This window comes from Leucoraja erinacea, chromosome 10 (genome assembly GCF_028641065.1).
Source record: "Leucoraja erinacea ecotype New England chromosome 10, Leri_hhj_1, whole genome shotgun sequence".
NCBI lineage: Eukaryota > Metazoa > Chordata > Chondrichthyes > Rajiformes > Rajidae > Leucoraja > Leucoraja erinaceus.
In genome coordinates, this window is record NC_073386.1 from 47,958,868 (window position 1) to 47,975,878 (window position 17,011).

At 40.4% G+C, this 17,011-nt stretch overlaps 1 protein-coding gene across 1 annotated transcript in view; it reads right to left on the minus strand.

The window, feature by feature from the left end:
* hmcn1 (hemicentin 1) overlaps positions 1-17,011 on the minus strand; it is a 376,776-nt gene that overhangs the window by 76,563 nt on the left and 283,202 nt on the right. Inside the window, 8 exon segments of the mRNA XM_055642165.1 lie at positions 54-159; positions 161-333; positions 2,451-2,548; positions 5,140-5,323; positions 8,363-8,487; positions 9,477-9,636; positions 11,069-11,218; positions 15,157-15,288. Coding sequence (XP_055498140.1) covers positions 54-159; positions 161-333; positions 2,451-2,548; positions 5,140-5,323; positions 8,363-8,487; positions 9,477-9,636; positions 11,069-11,218; positions 15,157-15,288 — 1,128 coding nt within the window.

A 17,011-nucleotide genomic window follows, 5' to 3' on the forward strand; every position in this document is an offset into this window, starting at 1 on the left:
CGGACAGGCCTTTTGGCTCAGTCGTTCTTGATGGCGAGTTAGGTTTGACTTACCCAGCACTTTCAAACTGAAGTGCTTGCTGACCTCCCCAGCTTCATTGGCTGCCACACAGGTGTACATTCCACTGTCGTTCACCTCAGCTGCAGAAATCTGCAGCAACCATTCCCTGGTTTCCTACGGTCATGAGCGGGCCCAGCCGGAGAGGCTCTGTATCTTTCAGCCACGCTAGCGTTGGAGTTGGCGTTCCATCAGTGATGCATGTTAGGGATGCTGGATTCCCCAGTAATATTGTGATGTCTTCCGTGCCGCCAGCACCATCTAGCCTCGGAGGGACTATGGGAGGTAAAGAAAATATTGAAGGTGATGAATCAATCGACCAAACTCTGCTCGTGCTGAATGTGCAGTCTATGCAGGAGATTTCTCCTGCCTGTAGTTTAGTTTAGAGATGCAGGCCCATCGGCCCACCGAGTCTGTACCGACCAGCGAGCCCCGCACATTAACACTATCCTAAACACACTCGGGGCAATTTACACTTGTACCAAGCCAATCAACCTACAAACGTACACGTCTTTGGAATGCAATCCTGTTTGCAATTTCTCTGTAGAAAATAATCTATGCTTTTATTCATTGGTAATAAGATTAAGGGTGTAGATTGTTTTCTAAATGGAGAGAGAATCGAGAAATTGGAGGTGTAAAGGGAATTGGAAGTGCTGGTGCAGGATTCCCAAAATGTTCATCTGCAAGTCGAATCGGTAGTAAGAAAGGCACACTCATATCAAGAAGACTGGAATACAAAAACAGAGATGTAATGCTGAGGCTCAATAAGGTGCTGGTCAGGCCGCATTTGGAGTACTGTGAGCAAATTTGGGCCACATATCTGAGGAAGGATGTGCTGGCTCTGGATAGGGTCCAGAGGAGGTTTATAAGAATTATTCCAGGAATTAGCATTAGCTATTCCAGGGTTAGCATGCAATGAGTGCTTACAGCACTCGCTGGAGTTTAGAAAGTTGATGGGGGATCTCACTGAAACTTACAGAATAATGAAAGGCATAGATAGAGTGGATGTGGAAAGGATGTTTCCACTGATGGGAGAGTCTAGGACCAGACGCATAGTCTCTGAATTAAAGGGCGCTCTTTTAGAAAGGAGGTGAGGAGGAACTTCTTTAACTAGAGGGTAGTTAATCTGTGGAACTCATTGCCACAGAGGGATGTGGAGGCCATGTCAGTGGATATTTTTAAGGCAGAGATAGACAAGTTTGTGACCAGAATGGGTGTCAGGGTTATGGAGAGAAGGCAGGAAAATTGGAGGCAGAGATCATCCATGATTGAATGGCGTAGTAGTCTCAATGGGCAGAATGGCCTAATTCTACTCCTATAACTTGTGAACTTGTGAACCAGTGATCAGGGGAAAGTTTCCAGATACATTCAAATATCACACCCACTAAACCAAGTCCAAACACATGATAATTCCCCCTCCATTGAGAACATCCACCTCTTGGTCGCTTTGCTGTCCATGACACAAGACAGACGGTGGCTGTAGGTGTGATCAAGGCAGTTTCTAAGGAAGAACCTTCTGTAATAGCCACCAAGGCTGCCAGTAATATAATAGACAAGAGCTGAATATCACCACCAGCCACCAAGATCCTGCAAACCCCGAGACTGACAACACCAAATTAGAATAGGAGGAATTGGAGGAACAGCACCTTATATTCCAGTTGCATAGCTTCCCGTATAACTCCCTCTTCCCCTCTCCTTTCTCCCCACCCATCCCGCTTCCTTGTTCCCAATCTAGATTCGCATCAATTTCTGCCCTTTCCCTCTACCTACATTTCATGCTTTGACTTCACAATTCTCAACTCTTCCATCAGTTTGTCTCACACATTTCTTTGCATCTCTGGCCTTTGTCAAACCATCTGCCAATCGAACCCCCGACCCCCCCCCCCCCCCCCCCCTTACTTTGCCCGTACCCATTTTTCTAGCCTATTACTTGCCACACTTTGTTCAGCCCCATCTCTCTTCTAGCGTCTACTGGGCCTTGCAATCCCCCCCCCCCCCCCCCCCCCCCACAGACCACCCCAACCACAGACAATCAGTCTGAAGAGGATCCTGGCCCAAAACATCACCTACCCATATTATCCAGGGATTCACATTGAAAGATACAAAGGAAGAAAGAAGGAATTAGATCATGGGGTGTTTTAGTACAAGCAGAGAAATGGTTGCTAAGATAAGTTTTTGACCTTTTTGTAGACAATAATGCAAGAATCCTGTTTCAGATACTTCATTGCTGCTCACCCTTGGGACAATCTCATGTGTTAATGAAGCTGATCAATGATGCTAAATTTGCAGTGTAAACAAATTCTTTTCAACTATACATCATTGTAAATGCACGTAAACTACAGCCCAAAATAAAGATGGGTTCAAGCAATCCATGACCCCTGTATTAAACTCACCGTACACTATTACATTGTAACGCTTGTTGTCCACACCGGCTCGATTGGAAGCCACACATGTATACGTCCCACCATCTGACACCTGTGCCCGCACAATTCTGTAACAGAGTAATGAAAAGCACTGATTTATCAAACTTCATCTTGAAGCTGGGCAGTGATATTGTACCTCACCTACAAAGCCCTCCACCATCTGGCCCCCCCATATCTCACTGACCTCCTCTCCCCCTACCAACCCTCACGGTCCCTCAGATCCATATCAGCCGGTCCCTCTCCCATCCACAAGTCCAACCTCCGCAGTTTTGGGGACAGAGCCTTCTCCAGGGCAGCTCCCAGGCTCTGGAACTCCCTCCCCCAACTGATCCGCAATTCCGTGTCCCTCACCATCTTCCAGTCCCGCCTCAAGACCCATCTCTTCACCTCTGCCTATCCTTAGCCCCACGTCCCCCTCCCTTTTCATCTGTGCTTGAATTGCCTCATATTGTGTTTTGAATTGTATTCTGTCTTTAATTTGTGTACTAGTCATGTCTCTACTATTTATTTCATTCCGCTTACATGTTTTTCCTCTACTTGCTAAATTTTTGTAAGGTGTCCTTGAGACTCTTGAAAGGCACCCATAAATAAAATGTATTATTATTATTATTAATGTTATTTCCCTATTTTTTAACATTGATGCTACTGACTCAAGTGACTGTCCCCATTATTTATGGAAACACCTTAGCGGGATTACTTTATCTTGCCCCAAGTTAATTTACTTAACGATATAGAACCAGAAAATAATACATCTGAAGAATTCCAGAGTCAGGATATGGATTGATCCAAAACTTTCAGTTACACTTTACGTTTTGGGCAATCTGGAGCCCATATTTGTAACAGCATATTTTATTCTAAAATTCCATATTCTAAAATAACTATGTAAAATTTAAACAAAATCAAAATTGCAAACTCAGATCACTTAGTAGATGGAGATGGAGAGTAAGAATTTCATTGTTCTGATTTGGTACATATATGACAATAAAACACTCTCAACTCTCATCGCTGCCTCAAAAAGGCTGACAGCATCATCAAGGATCCACACCATCCTGGTCACACACTCATCTCCCGCTGCCTTCAGGTAGAAGGTACAGGAGCCTGAAATCTGCAACATCCGGGTTCAGGAATATCTGCTTCCCCACAGCCATCAGGCTATTAAACTCCTCAAACAAAACTCTGAACATTAATAGCCCATTGCACTTTATCTGCTTGATTATGTGTGTATATATATATATTCAATGGTATATGGTCACACTGATCTGTTCTGTGTTTATTTATGCCCACAATATTCTGTTGTGCTGAAGCAAAGCAAGAATTTCATGGTCCTATCTGGGACACATGACAATAAACTCTCTTGAATCTTGAATCTTATTTGTTTCTTGATGACCAAGATCAAAAAGTATTTAAAAAAAAATCAGGATAGATCTTTCTTTTTAGATGCTGCCTTCTTTCCACATCTTTGGAGGATTTTATTTTTACATGAAATTCTATATTCTTATTATTTGTGATGAAGAATAAAAAACCTAAATGCAAAATGGTACTTCAATTGACTGGACTTGCCACGCACCTACACTCTGCCTGGTCCTAACCAACAGAGTGCTGATTTATTGTAGGTTCTGAGTCTGTTGATATGAACGTACAGATAAACAAACCTGTACTTTAAAAATGACAACTGCTTGGGCTTGTTACTGCTTTACTGGGAATGTGGTGTGAACACCATAATATGATAACCTCTTTCCATTAGTCCTGGAAATGCAGCCTGAATGCAAGGTGAGATATAGATGTTTCTGCTGCCATAGCTGGGTTCCTAAAGACACTTCACTATAGAAAATCACCTTATAAATTCAATTGCGTCAATGGGGGAAAGACTAGAGGGTTAGGGACTAGAGTTTCAGACTTGCAAAAACAAAGTTATTGTTCTTGCAGGATTTTCAAAACTAAAGGTCTTTTCCATAGCAATGTTTATTTTACTGTACATACTGTAAATGTTACGGTTTATTTTAATGTTACTGCAAGCTAAAAATATTAAAGGCTGTATGTTACATCATTTAATAAATTTTCATTGCACACTTGTCAATGGATGTGATTACTTGTCAATTTCAATGGGCATCCATTGGCCGTCAGATGGCTTCTTATGGTATAATGGTGTCATTACCACAGCGAATAGAAACATAGAAACAGGGCAGCCTTTTTTCTACTTGTCAACTTCCAAAGTAACTTTTAAGTAGTTCTCTAGTTCCTGATTGAAATCGCATTACAACCAATTTGGCCTGCTTAATGCAAATTGTGTCCATTAGTTCATCATTTGTGTTATTTCCAATCCAAGACAAGGAAACAGGTGTTATATCAGAACTACTGCTACTAAACCCAGGAAGCAACTCCAAATGCCCATTTGCTAATTCTTAACATATTTTTATACACCTTCTGCCTCTCAGCATCCTCAGAGTAAATCACGACTCAATGCACTGCCTCCAATTCAAGCTTTCTTGGATTATCTTCCTCAAATCTAAAAAGTCAGAAATGGCACAACCTTAGCCATCCTCTTTTAACTGTCCTTGATTTGGCCCTGAGTAGCTTCAATATTTTGCACCAAATGGGCATTGACCCTGCGGTTTACACATAAAAAAAGTTAAAGAAAATTGGCTCTTTGACAACCAACCTCAGAACTTTGCCAGCTGAGAGCAGTCGGATCTGAGATGAAATGGGCAGAGGAAGCCCATTCTTTAACCAGTTCAGCTGTGGAGGAGGGGAGCCAGTAGCCATGCACTCAATGTTAATAGAGTTGTCCAATATAGTTGTGAGTTCCAGGTTCTCTTCCTGATTACCATGAATAGTTGGTGGAACTGAAGCAGAAATAATATTGACATATCAGGAAATATTTGGGACTTACTATTTTATACATAGTCCATTTGGAATCCCCATATCGTACAATAAAGTTATTGAAAACCAAAAGATTATTTTCTACATATTTGAATATCTGATTGAATAAATAATATGAATAAATGTAACAAGATAGCCTAAAAAAGTAAATGCAACAGGTTATAATATATTAATATTGTTCATTACTAAAAATAAAAAGCCAAGTATTTATTTTAATTGTGTCAAGCTAAATTGATCGTTAGATAGACATAATAATAATACTATAATAATAATAATAACTTTATTTGTATAGTACTTTTCTTACATTTGAATGCAACCCAAAAGTGCTTTTCACAAAAACCCACGTCTAAACAAAAATACAATTTCAATCAGTAAGGACATAGACAGTTAATAACATAAACAGCACAGATTTATATAAAAATATAAAATTTAAAAAAACTAGAAAAAATTGAGAGGGTAAAAGGACAAAAAACAAAAGCACTGAGGTCAAATGCAGAGTCCCATATACTATACGAGCACACAAGTTACTTTAGGGCACGCTGAGATAAATACAAGAGAATAAAGGTAATTTTTGCAATGTCATCAGAAAAAGTGAAGTCAGTTAAAAGCTTGATTGAAAAGATAAGTTTTTAGCTGCTGTTTAAAAATGTTAATGAGTGGCCGTCTGCCATAGCCCTGAGAAGGGTATTTCACAGTTTGGGGGCGTAATTGAAAAAGGCTGCTTCACCAATTTTCTTATTGCCGCGGCATTGAGAGGCTAACAGGCCGGCATCAGAAGACCTCAGTGCTCGAGTGGGGGCATAGAGAAGGAGGAACTCTGTAAAATATGCTACTCCTAAGCCACTTGGGGGTTCATAGACAAGGAGGACTTTATAGTTTATCCTGGATCTCACAGGGAGCCAATGAAGAGAATATAATACTGGGGTGATATGGTCCCTTTTCTTGGTATTTATTAAAAGCCGGGCTGCGGCATTTTGAATGAGCTGTAACTTGTTGGTGGATTTTGAAGGCAGACCGGTAAATAAGGCATTACAGTAATCATGTCTGTGTGATATGAAAGCATGTATGAGGTTTTTACAGTCATGTTGAGTTAAGAAAGGCCGTTATTTAGCAATATTTCTGAAGTGATAGAAAGCGTACTTTGTAACCTTATTTATGTGAGATTTAAAATTAAGATAATTGTCCATTTTTACCCCCAGGCTTGTAAGTTCTTGTTTGATATAAGCAGTCAGATTTCCCAGTTTACCGAGTGACATCTCTCTCTTGGGTTTTGATCCAAGTAATGAAATTTCAGTCTTGTCATTGTTGAGTTTAAGAAAGTTAGCATTCATCCATTTTTTAATGGAAAATAGGCAGGAGATCAAATAACTTAAGGCCTTTGCATCAGTGGGTTCGACAGTGAGGTATAACTGAGTGTCATCGGCATAACTTAGAAAATGTACATTATGCTGTCTGATAACTCCTCCTAGCTGAAGTATATACAAGGAAAAGAGTAACGGACCGAGGCAGCTACCTTGTGCTACACCAAGTGTATATCATGCAGCTGTGACACATAGTCCCCAAGGGTAACAACGTACTTCCTTCCACTTATATCTGATTGGAACCAACTTAGTACCTGATCTGACAGGCCGACCCAGTTTCCTAGGCAATCTAGAAGAATACTGTGATCTATGGTGTCAAAGGCTGCTGCGAGGTCAGTGCTAATGCTAAGGTCACTGACTATTTTTATCAGGGCAGTCTCAGTGCTGTAATTTGGTCTGAAACAAGAAATTTCTCTAAAAAAAATGTTGATTCAGAAAGTGTTGTATTTGGTTAAATACCACTTTCTCCAGCAACTTGCTGATAAAGGGTAAATTTGATATGGATCTATAATTACTCAGTAGCCCACTGTCTAAATTTGGTTTCTTTAACAGAGGCTTTACGCCAGCAGTTTTATAAGCATCTGGGAAAATCCCAGTCTCAAAGGAGTTGTTTATAATTGTAAGAACAAAACTGCATAAACTGCTAAAAACTTGCTAGGTCAGCAGCAGAGGGCAGTAGAATCTCAAGGGATGCCAGCTCTGATCGTCTTATCTTTAAAATAATCAGCAAACAGTTCACATTTTTCAGCAGAAGCTTGGCTTAAAAAATCAGGGGTTGAAGCAGAGTTTAGTAATCTATCAATGGTGGAGAACAAAATCTTACACATAGATTCTCCTTTGATTCCTCTCCCTTTCTCCAAGTCAAAGGTAGACATGGGCACTCACACGAGCCGCAGATTTTTGGTTAGGCACGTCGAATAGTCCTTCTTCTAGGCATTCACTGGCCCTATTCCGCAACTCTTTCTTTACATTGATGACTGGAATGGAGCTACGTCCTGCACCCATGCAGAGCTCATAGACTTTATTAACTTCACCACTAACTACCCTCAAATTCACCTGGATGATCTCAAACACCTTTCTCCCCTTTCCCTGCATATGATCCACATAATCTCATGGCGTTAAAAAATATGCCATTACTGAAGGGCCTGTTTCTGTGTTGCACTTTTTCAGGCGATGTAGTTTCTCAATCGATTTCCGGAGCAAGTCCCTGAATGCTTATACTTGTAATTATGATTGTTTAAAGAATAGCTGAGAGACTTTTCAATGTCTTGATGAAAGCACCAACTCAGCCTAAACTGTCAGATGTTTACACATGTTTTACCTGCTATATTTTACCATGCTTACTTTGAGGTCATTATAGATATTTGTAAATAGTATGAAAAGCTGCTACACTAGTGGAAAGTGTGACTTTTCCCATTGGTACGGAGGACTACGAGACCCCTGAAAGCAGCTCAGTCACTGCCGTGGGTGGGGTCAGTGAACCCAGTTCAGACCAGCATTGAACTTGGGCTCATCTGCATGTTGCCACAACATTACTTATTTTAGCAACCTGGAAACCTTGTCTCCTCTCTCTCTCTGCCTTTTTTTTAACAAACAGTAGAGATTTATGGAAGTTATAAGTTTGTCATTTCCATTACTCACCATAAACATTGAGGTTGAAAATGCGATCTTCCTCACCAGCAGAGTTGGTGGCCACGCAAGTGTATTTACCAACATCTGAAGTCACTGTCCCATTAATGTGGAGGGTGCTGCCATCTGGACTCACTCTGGAAGAACAGAACCACAACACATTTATACATCACAACAGCAAGTTTATCTGCAGTAAAGTACACAACATGAAATGTTTTGCATGGCTATGCCCGACCTCCCCTGTAATTACTGCAGTGGAAACCACTTTGGCAGTTGTTTACACAACTTCTCTGGTTTCTTGCTTGACTCATGGCAGGAGATTGAGAGAATATTGAAAGAATCTCAATCCGCAATGTTTTACAAAAGGCTTTCCTGTTCAAAATCCATAGAAAACAAGTTTAAATGTACAAAAGGAGCAACTCAGCGGGCAGGCAGCATTTCTGGAGAATGTGGATGGGTGACATCTTGGTCAGGACCCGTTTTAGGACTGATTGTGTGTGTGTGTGGGGGGGGGGGGGGGGGGGGGGTGTGTGAGAAAGCAGGAAGCTGAGGGAGAGGCAGGACAGAGTGTGGACACAGGCAAGATAATGAAAATTACTGTCACCTCTGGTGCTGGAAACAAATGGAAGCTATTTGATGTTAAATGAATATTGGTTAGTATTTCGTGGTTATTGTGAGATTCACAACTCTGATTAAGTGATAGTTGACACCAGATTGTTAGGTTTACTGCGATTGTCAACAATCATGTGCCACAGAATCTCACACAATGTTATTTGAGCTCTTTGACCAACCGCTGGAACACATTAAAATGAAGCTTTAATCTGTTCTGGGCCTCCATCATACCTTATTTAATTGAGAATATAACTGTGCTTCAATGTAACTTCAAGGGATGAAGTATTGCATCTCATCTCAGGCTGTTGACATTTCTGATTAAGTTGAAGGATGGAACTACATGAATGGCAATGAAAAGAAACTAGATATGTGTAGAAAACATTAACTTGCGAGGGGTGGGGCCTGTAAATACAATTTATATTATATGTTTAGACACAAAATGTAGGTTAAAGAGTTTGATAACTACCTCCACAATTTTGAAAGGCACAAACAAAGATTAAAGATCCAAAGTTACCTTACTCGTTTAACATCAGCATCATTAAGAGGTTTGCCGTCTTTAAGCCACTGCACTGAAGGTCTGGGAATGCCATCAGCATCACAAAACAGCTTCACACTCTCACCCAGTAGAACACTGACTTCACTGGGCATCTCGGAACCAGAAATACTCGGCGGGACTGTAACACAACAGCCAGAAAAATCTTTGTAGAGAGCAAGTAATCCTACATGGAATTATAGGTTCAGAAATATAAATCTTAATAAAATCCCCAAAAGCAAATGGAATGAAATTATGGTGTTTTTAGAAACAGTACTTTCAATAGATCAGATACCTTATGCAAGATCGCAACTTCATGGACTTCACTTCTTTTCTTAACCCCAATTTACTTCCCTTTACATTAAGGTACTTAGTTGCTCCTCTGCTTACTGGGATTCTCCAGCAAACCTTCTTTGACTTGGACTATAAGCAATTTCTGCATCAGTTGTTTTATGTGATCTTTATTTGGTTACAGCTGCTGCTCCACATTGGCCCTCTGCTCAATTGTCTCCATTCTCTCTGTGATGATGAGTTATGAAGCCATCTGGTTTATTTTAGCTTTACAATAAATATAAATGCATTTGCAATATAAAAATATTACATTCACTGTTATTTTTTTATCAGTAGATTTTCTTATCACTATTTCATGCTCTTGAGTTTATCATTTATCATATGGTTTTATTAAAAAATGGGTACATAAAAAGAAAAAATTTTTTGAGGAGTGCAAAATCGGATGTAAAATGAATGAGCTAGCGACATGGAAAAAATAACGGAGTTTAATGACAGAGTGCTGGCGTAGCATGGAATCAAAGGCCGAATGTGGCACCCACAAGGCAGGCAGCAACACACACAGCCAGACACACACATAGTTTTAAATATAGATAGATAATTTAAGGCAAGGTAAGCAGCCAGATTTTTACCTGGATCCTTAAGTGCATTCCAGCACTTACAAAGGAGACTCCAAAGATGAAGATGGAGAGGGGAAAGTCTGAGGTTAGAGGTGAAAATTTGAGCAAATAATTTGAAGAGTACAATGGTTGAAGAGTTTAATAAGATGCAGTTAGTGGAACCGTATAGTGCTGGATTTTGTTTTAGGGTAAGATGGAGGTTGGCTAGCGAAAGTAGCACTGGAGAAACTGGAGGTAATGTCAGTCGAGGTGGAGGCTGTGGAGCAAGGATGATGTAGCTGATGCTGCAGAAGTAGTGGCAGTAGATCCTGACGGTGGTGAGATGTGGTGTTTGAGGTTCAGCTGAGCGTTAGTGATTGGATGAAAATGATTACCAGGGTAAGGTAATAAAGTGACAGCCATGAATTGTGACAGAACATGATCTGACACCTTTCTGTGTTCACCATTCATTGATGTTAACAAGAGAAAGATCTGAAGAGTTAGGATTGTTTACATATGTATTGTTTTGCCTGTGCCTGCTTACGTGACTGTCTTTGACTTGTTCTTTCTACTTGTGTTTTCAAACTGAGCAAACCGATTCTGATCGAGCAACCAGACTGATGTGATGACCTAAAGATAAGTCCAAAGCAGCAGGAAAAATACTCAGGAGACTTGGCTCTTGCGCACCTTGAATTGTCAGGATGTAGGTTTTCTGAGCCACCCCCTGCACGTTTCTTGCCACACACGTGTAGGAGCCGCTGTCTGCAAGCTGAGAGCGAGCAATTTGCAGTTTGCTGCCGCCAGACAGAACGTGCATCTCCAAGGAATCAGCATTTTCTGAAGCAAAAGGAAACACAATAGAAAATTCTTCCACAGTTTCTCTGGTTGAAACCCATTATCCATTTTGGCGAAATATTAGGAAATAGAATATTCAAACAACTTATATTCATAGTATATTGAAGTCTACTGATTCTGTTGAAGCTGCTCATAGTTTGAGGAGAAGTAAACGCCACAAACTTCCTCATTTGTTGATCTTAAAATGAAAATAGTTAATTTTGACTCGGAGTTAAATGATAATTAATGATTTTGCCCCCTAATGATTTTCAATCTAAATCCAGCTTGCATGATTTACTTGAAATATTAAGAGCAGAATTTCTAAACATGCGATTCCTCCTAACAGACAAAGTAGGCCAATTCCAAAGGATTTGGTCTCCATTTGTCGACTTCTTAGAAGCATATGGTGCAATACAAACGTAGAAAAGATCTGTTTCAGGACTGGGTGAATGGTGGTCAACAATAACAAATAGCTATCTCTCCTTTATTCTTCTGCTTTCTACCTCTGCTTCTTTTCTCTTTATTTTCTTTCTTTTCTCATTTTCCTTTTCTCACTTTCTGATATCACACACTTCTTTTCTATTCTTTTTCTGTCTCCTTTTTATTGCTAAAATAAAAATAAGAAGAAGCTGTACATGCCAATATATACTAGGTACCTATGGTACCATATTATTGTACTTACTTCGAATTAAAAAAAAATAATAATAATTTCTAAACATAAAAAAGTGTGTGTATTGTAAATGTGCAAGCAATCGTATAAAATCAACCAAGAACCAAAAATCAAATATAATCTTATTCAAAGGGTATTATTAGTTTTAAAGAGAATAGTAGTTATTAAGCACTTAATTCTGCATGTTTTACTTTATAGCATTTAAAACATTATAGAATAATGTAAATAGCACATGCAAACCAATTATACAGCAAACAAATAAAAGTGGAAAATATTTAAAATACTCTGCTGACCAGGCAGCAGCTGTCGAGAGAGCGACAGCATGAACCAATCAGCTTGATGACCATTCATCAGAACTAAAATATTGGGGAAATATTTAGCCCATCATTAGCCCATTTGAAAAATTAAACACGCAGTGCCGTAGAGTTCAGATTAACCATGACTGAGCACAATGCCCAAGGTTCCTTGGAGAAATTATTCACATATTTCAGCAAGGTATTCATTCTGCTAAGCGTTATTCTTCTGTAAAACTCACTCAAATGATCAATGAAAAACAAACTCTTCAGTGAGATTTTCAACTTCACTAGTTTTGATAGCAGCCATTCTTATTTGATCACTGGATTATCAGTTTTAGCAAGTTATTATTTTTAGTTGCTGTTTAAAGGGCTAACAATCAAACTGCACCATTTGTCCTCACTTTGACCTGTGTTCCACTATCAAATCTCACCACTGCCTTGACTGCTTTGTGCCCATGGAGGTCAGTGTCACATTTGCATCTGCAGAGACACTAAGCTTCCTGCTGCAGCTTATCTCTGCTACATCTCACAGTTTGTTGTGCACTGCTGGATCAAGGAGAACACCCAAACTCTTCACTCAGCAAGAGAAAGCTCCTGATGCTTTTCCTTCAGACCACAGGAGCAGGTAGGATACAGGCTCCCCAAAGGCATCACTGCAGATCAGTGTCACTCATGTTGTGAGTCATACTTTGTAGCTACGCCCACTTGTTTAACAGAAAGCCTCTCTGCCCTTTCTCTCTCACTTTTGAGTTATGTGCTAAGATTGAAGTTACCTATGCTGTAACGCTAATAAAGTCTTTGGGTCTTAATCACTGTGTGTGACTTATTCCAACAGCAGAAGCTCAACAATCACAAACTCCTTCCCTGACCTTGAGATCTCCCTGGCAAACTAGGTTTAGGTTTATTATTGTCACAGGTACCAAGGTACAGTGAAAAGCTTTGTTTTGCATGCTATCCAAATAGATCAGATACACCACACATAGAATCAGTGAAACTCAAGTTCAATAGATAGAACAAAGGGAAAGATTCTGAGAGCAGAATATTGTTCTCCGCATTGTAGAACATCAGTTCCATAGATAAAGTCTAATGTCCTCAATGGGTAGAGGAGAATCGGACAGCAGCTCATGGAAGAGTCGTTCAGAAGCCTAAGGATGAGATGGGATCTTATAGAAACATAAAGGATGAGAGGGAATCTTATAGAAACATATAAAATTCTTAAAGGATGCAGGCTAGATGCAGGAAAAATGTTCCCGATGTTGGGGGAGTTCAGAACCGGGGTCACAGTTTAAGAATAAGGGGTAGGCCATTTAGGACTGAGATGAGGAAAAACATCTTCACCCAGAGAGTTGTGAATCTGTGGTATTCTCTGCCACAGAGGGCAGTGGAGGCTAATTCACTGGATGTTTTCAAGAGAGATTTAGCTCTTCGGGCTTAAGGAATCAAGGGATATGGGGAAAAAGCAGGAACAGGGTACTGATTTTGGATGATCATCCATGATCATATTGAATGGCGGTGCTGGCTGGAAGGGCCGAATGGCCTACTCCTGCAACTATTTTTCTATGTTTTTCTATGTTTCTGATAATAGAGGGGCAGAAGCTGTTCCAGTTGTTCTAATGCCAGATGAGAGCAGGGAGAAAAAGCAATGACCAGGGTGGGACAAGATTTTGATTTTGTTGACTGTTTTTGTGAAGTGTAGATGGAGTCAATAGTGAGAAGTCTGGTCCTAATGATAGACTGGACTACATCTACAACTCTCTGCAAGTTCTTGTAGTCTTTAGACTTTAGAGATACAGCATGGAAACGGGCCCTTCAGCCCACCGAGTCCTTGACGACCAGCGATCACCCCATGTACCAGCACTATCCTATGCACTCGGAACAATTTACCGAAGCAAAATAACCTACAAACTCAGACAGAGGGATAGTCTAACGTAGGAGTCCTTGTTGTCTAGGTGTTCCAAAGATGAGTTTAGGGACAAGGAGATGAAATCTGCTGGGGGACTGTGGCAATGCGAAGCAAACTGCAGAGGATCAAGGTTGCCTGGGAGGTTAGAGTTAATGTGTACCATCACCAGTTTCTCGAAGTAATTCATGATGGCAGATGTCAGAGCCACTGGATGGTAGATATTAAGGCACGCTACCTTGCTTTTCCTCCACACTAGGATGATAGTGGTCTTTTTGACGCAAGTGGGGACCACAGAATGGAGTAGTGAGAGGTTGAAGATGAGGATGACATGGCCAGGGTCTCCATCCAGACCAGTTATTTTCTGTGGATTCGCTCTCAAGGATGATGTTTCGTCTGCCACAGTAACCCTTGGTATAGATGCACCTGACATTGGTGGGAGGGGTAACATTCCACCACTGATTGTCGGTTCAAAGTGGGTGAAGAACGCATTGAGCTCATTGGGGAGGGACCTAACGCTGCCATTGACACTGCCCACTGTTGCTTTGTAGCCCGTGGTTACAAGTGTGCAAGCCTTGCCACAATCTACTGGGTTTGCATGTCATTTCCTCAAGTCTCCGGGTTTGTGCAGAATTCCCTCTTGACATTCTTAATGGCTCCGTGAAGGTCGTAAATTGCGGTATTACACAGGGAAACCGACAAAAAGGTACGATTCTTTCTGGTCACTGCTGGATTTTCAATATTTTAAACACTTTCGGCAACCTGCTGAGACTATGACGGGTGCCGGCAAGTCGCCGAAAAAATCCCGTAAGTGGGACAGGCCCTTTAAACATTTTAGCAGAGATTTACATGGAAACTATTTTTAACATTCCAAAAAAGTGAAATAATTAAAATCTGTTAAATTACGCACGGACATTTACTAGATATACTGGAATTACGTAAGATAATTCCTCTTGTTCAGATAATGTTCTATTTGTGTTGGTATTTAAATTATACCACCAGGGGGCGTTATCTACCCATTTTAATGCGAGCAACAACATTAACTAAAAGTGCCAAGGTTGCAGCAGCATCTTACCAATGGTTCTCCCATTCTTCAGCCAAGATAACGTCGGTGGAGGAATGCCAGTAGCATCGCAGGCAAAAGTGACAGGATTGTTAATGATCTCACTGACGTTTTCCTCGGCCCGGCCTTCAATTCTGGGTGGGACTGCATGAGAAACAGAACAGTTAAACGACGTATAATTACATCTTCATGTTTTTCCTGGCAAATGCTGAGTGTAACAAAGCTTCCAACTTATCAGGCTGCATTGGAAAATGGCCAATTTTTGCAAACTTGTTGTTTTATCTTGCTTCTTGGCTTTTGCATTTTATAAAGAGATACTTAAGACTGTGAATGGCAATTCTATTGCTGTAATACAGTTTGACATAAAACTGCACTGGAGATGAAACATCTACACATGAAGGTGGTTACCGCTGTGAAAACATACTTTGTCACTCACACACGCAAGCGCACGCAAGCATACACGCACGCACACATGAAAGTTTGAGCTGCTTTTGTTTCATCCTATTAAATCTGGAGGGGATGAGAGAACTGCAAGCATTGAAAGCAGCTAATTTAATACAGCGGTAGGATTGATCTGCGGTGTTCACTGAATAAAGTTAGAGATATCTTGACAACTCAGGGGTTCTTCTTCAAAAAGATAGCAACAGCCGTTTTAATGGGGAAAGCAGTGTAAAATTGTGTATGATTTCATGCTCTGCTGACATACTTTGGCAGGATTAAATACATTTTATATTTTCAAAAGACTGAAAAAAGAATGACAACGACAATGATGTCCTTCAAATGTGTCCAATAAAAGTTCTGTTTGGTGCACATGGAATGAATTGCTCCTTTGGAGAAACAATAACGGCAATGGATAACATTACTTTTACAAATAGCTTCAAAGAAAGAACTATTTCCATGCCCTAGTTCTGGCACTGAACCACTTCACCATTTGAAGTGCCGGAAAAAAAAAAATCCAATGTTAGCTCTTGAGATTTTACAATTTAATTCATAAATTTGATAAAATGCATCGGCTCACTAACACATTTAGACTTAGTAAGAAGGATCTCGACCAGAAATGTCACTCATTCCTTCTCTCCAGAGATGCCGCCTGTCCCGCTGAGTTACTCCAGCTTTTTGTGTCAAACACATTACTTCTCTCGTGTCCGCTTCACATATGCAGAGATTTGTCTCAGGAATTGGAGACTGTGGATGCTGAGCAAGGAGAGAGCAATTAAATGCTGGCCTTGCCAGTGGCAGCACAACATGTTCTTAAGTTGGAATGTTGCTCATTCAAGACATCTGAGCTCAGAATTTGTAATGTCGAGCTCAGGAGTTGAAGCAATCCTATTGGAATTTGAGTGTATTATACAGGAGGAATACTACTGAGGAAATCTTGCACTGCTGGAGTTAAGTTATATGATTTACAAACAGTTTAGTTGAACTTTTTGCTATAACAACATTAACTTTCTAGGTTATGTATCTGCAATTTACAAACATATTTTTTGTAATAATGAATAGCATGCAATTCTCTGTGCAAATAAACATACACCATAGAAACACCCAAAATGGATTTTACCCAGCTCTTTATACTTTAGACTTTACTTTAAACCTTAGAGATACAGTGCGGAAAGAGGACTTTGGTCGACCAGTGAGCACACCCTCGTACACTAACATTATCCTACACATTAGGGACAATTTATAAATTTTGCCAAAGTCAATTAACCTACAAACCTGTATGTCTTTGGAGTGTGGGAGGAAACTGGAGCACCCGGAGAAAACCTTGCAGTCAATGGAGTACACACAAACTCCCTGCAGACAGCACCCGTTGTCAGGATTGAATCCAGGACTGTAAGGCAGCAACTCTACCACTGCTGCTGTGCCACCC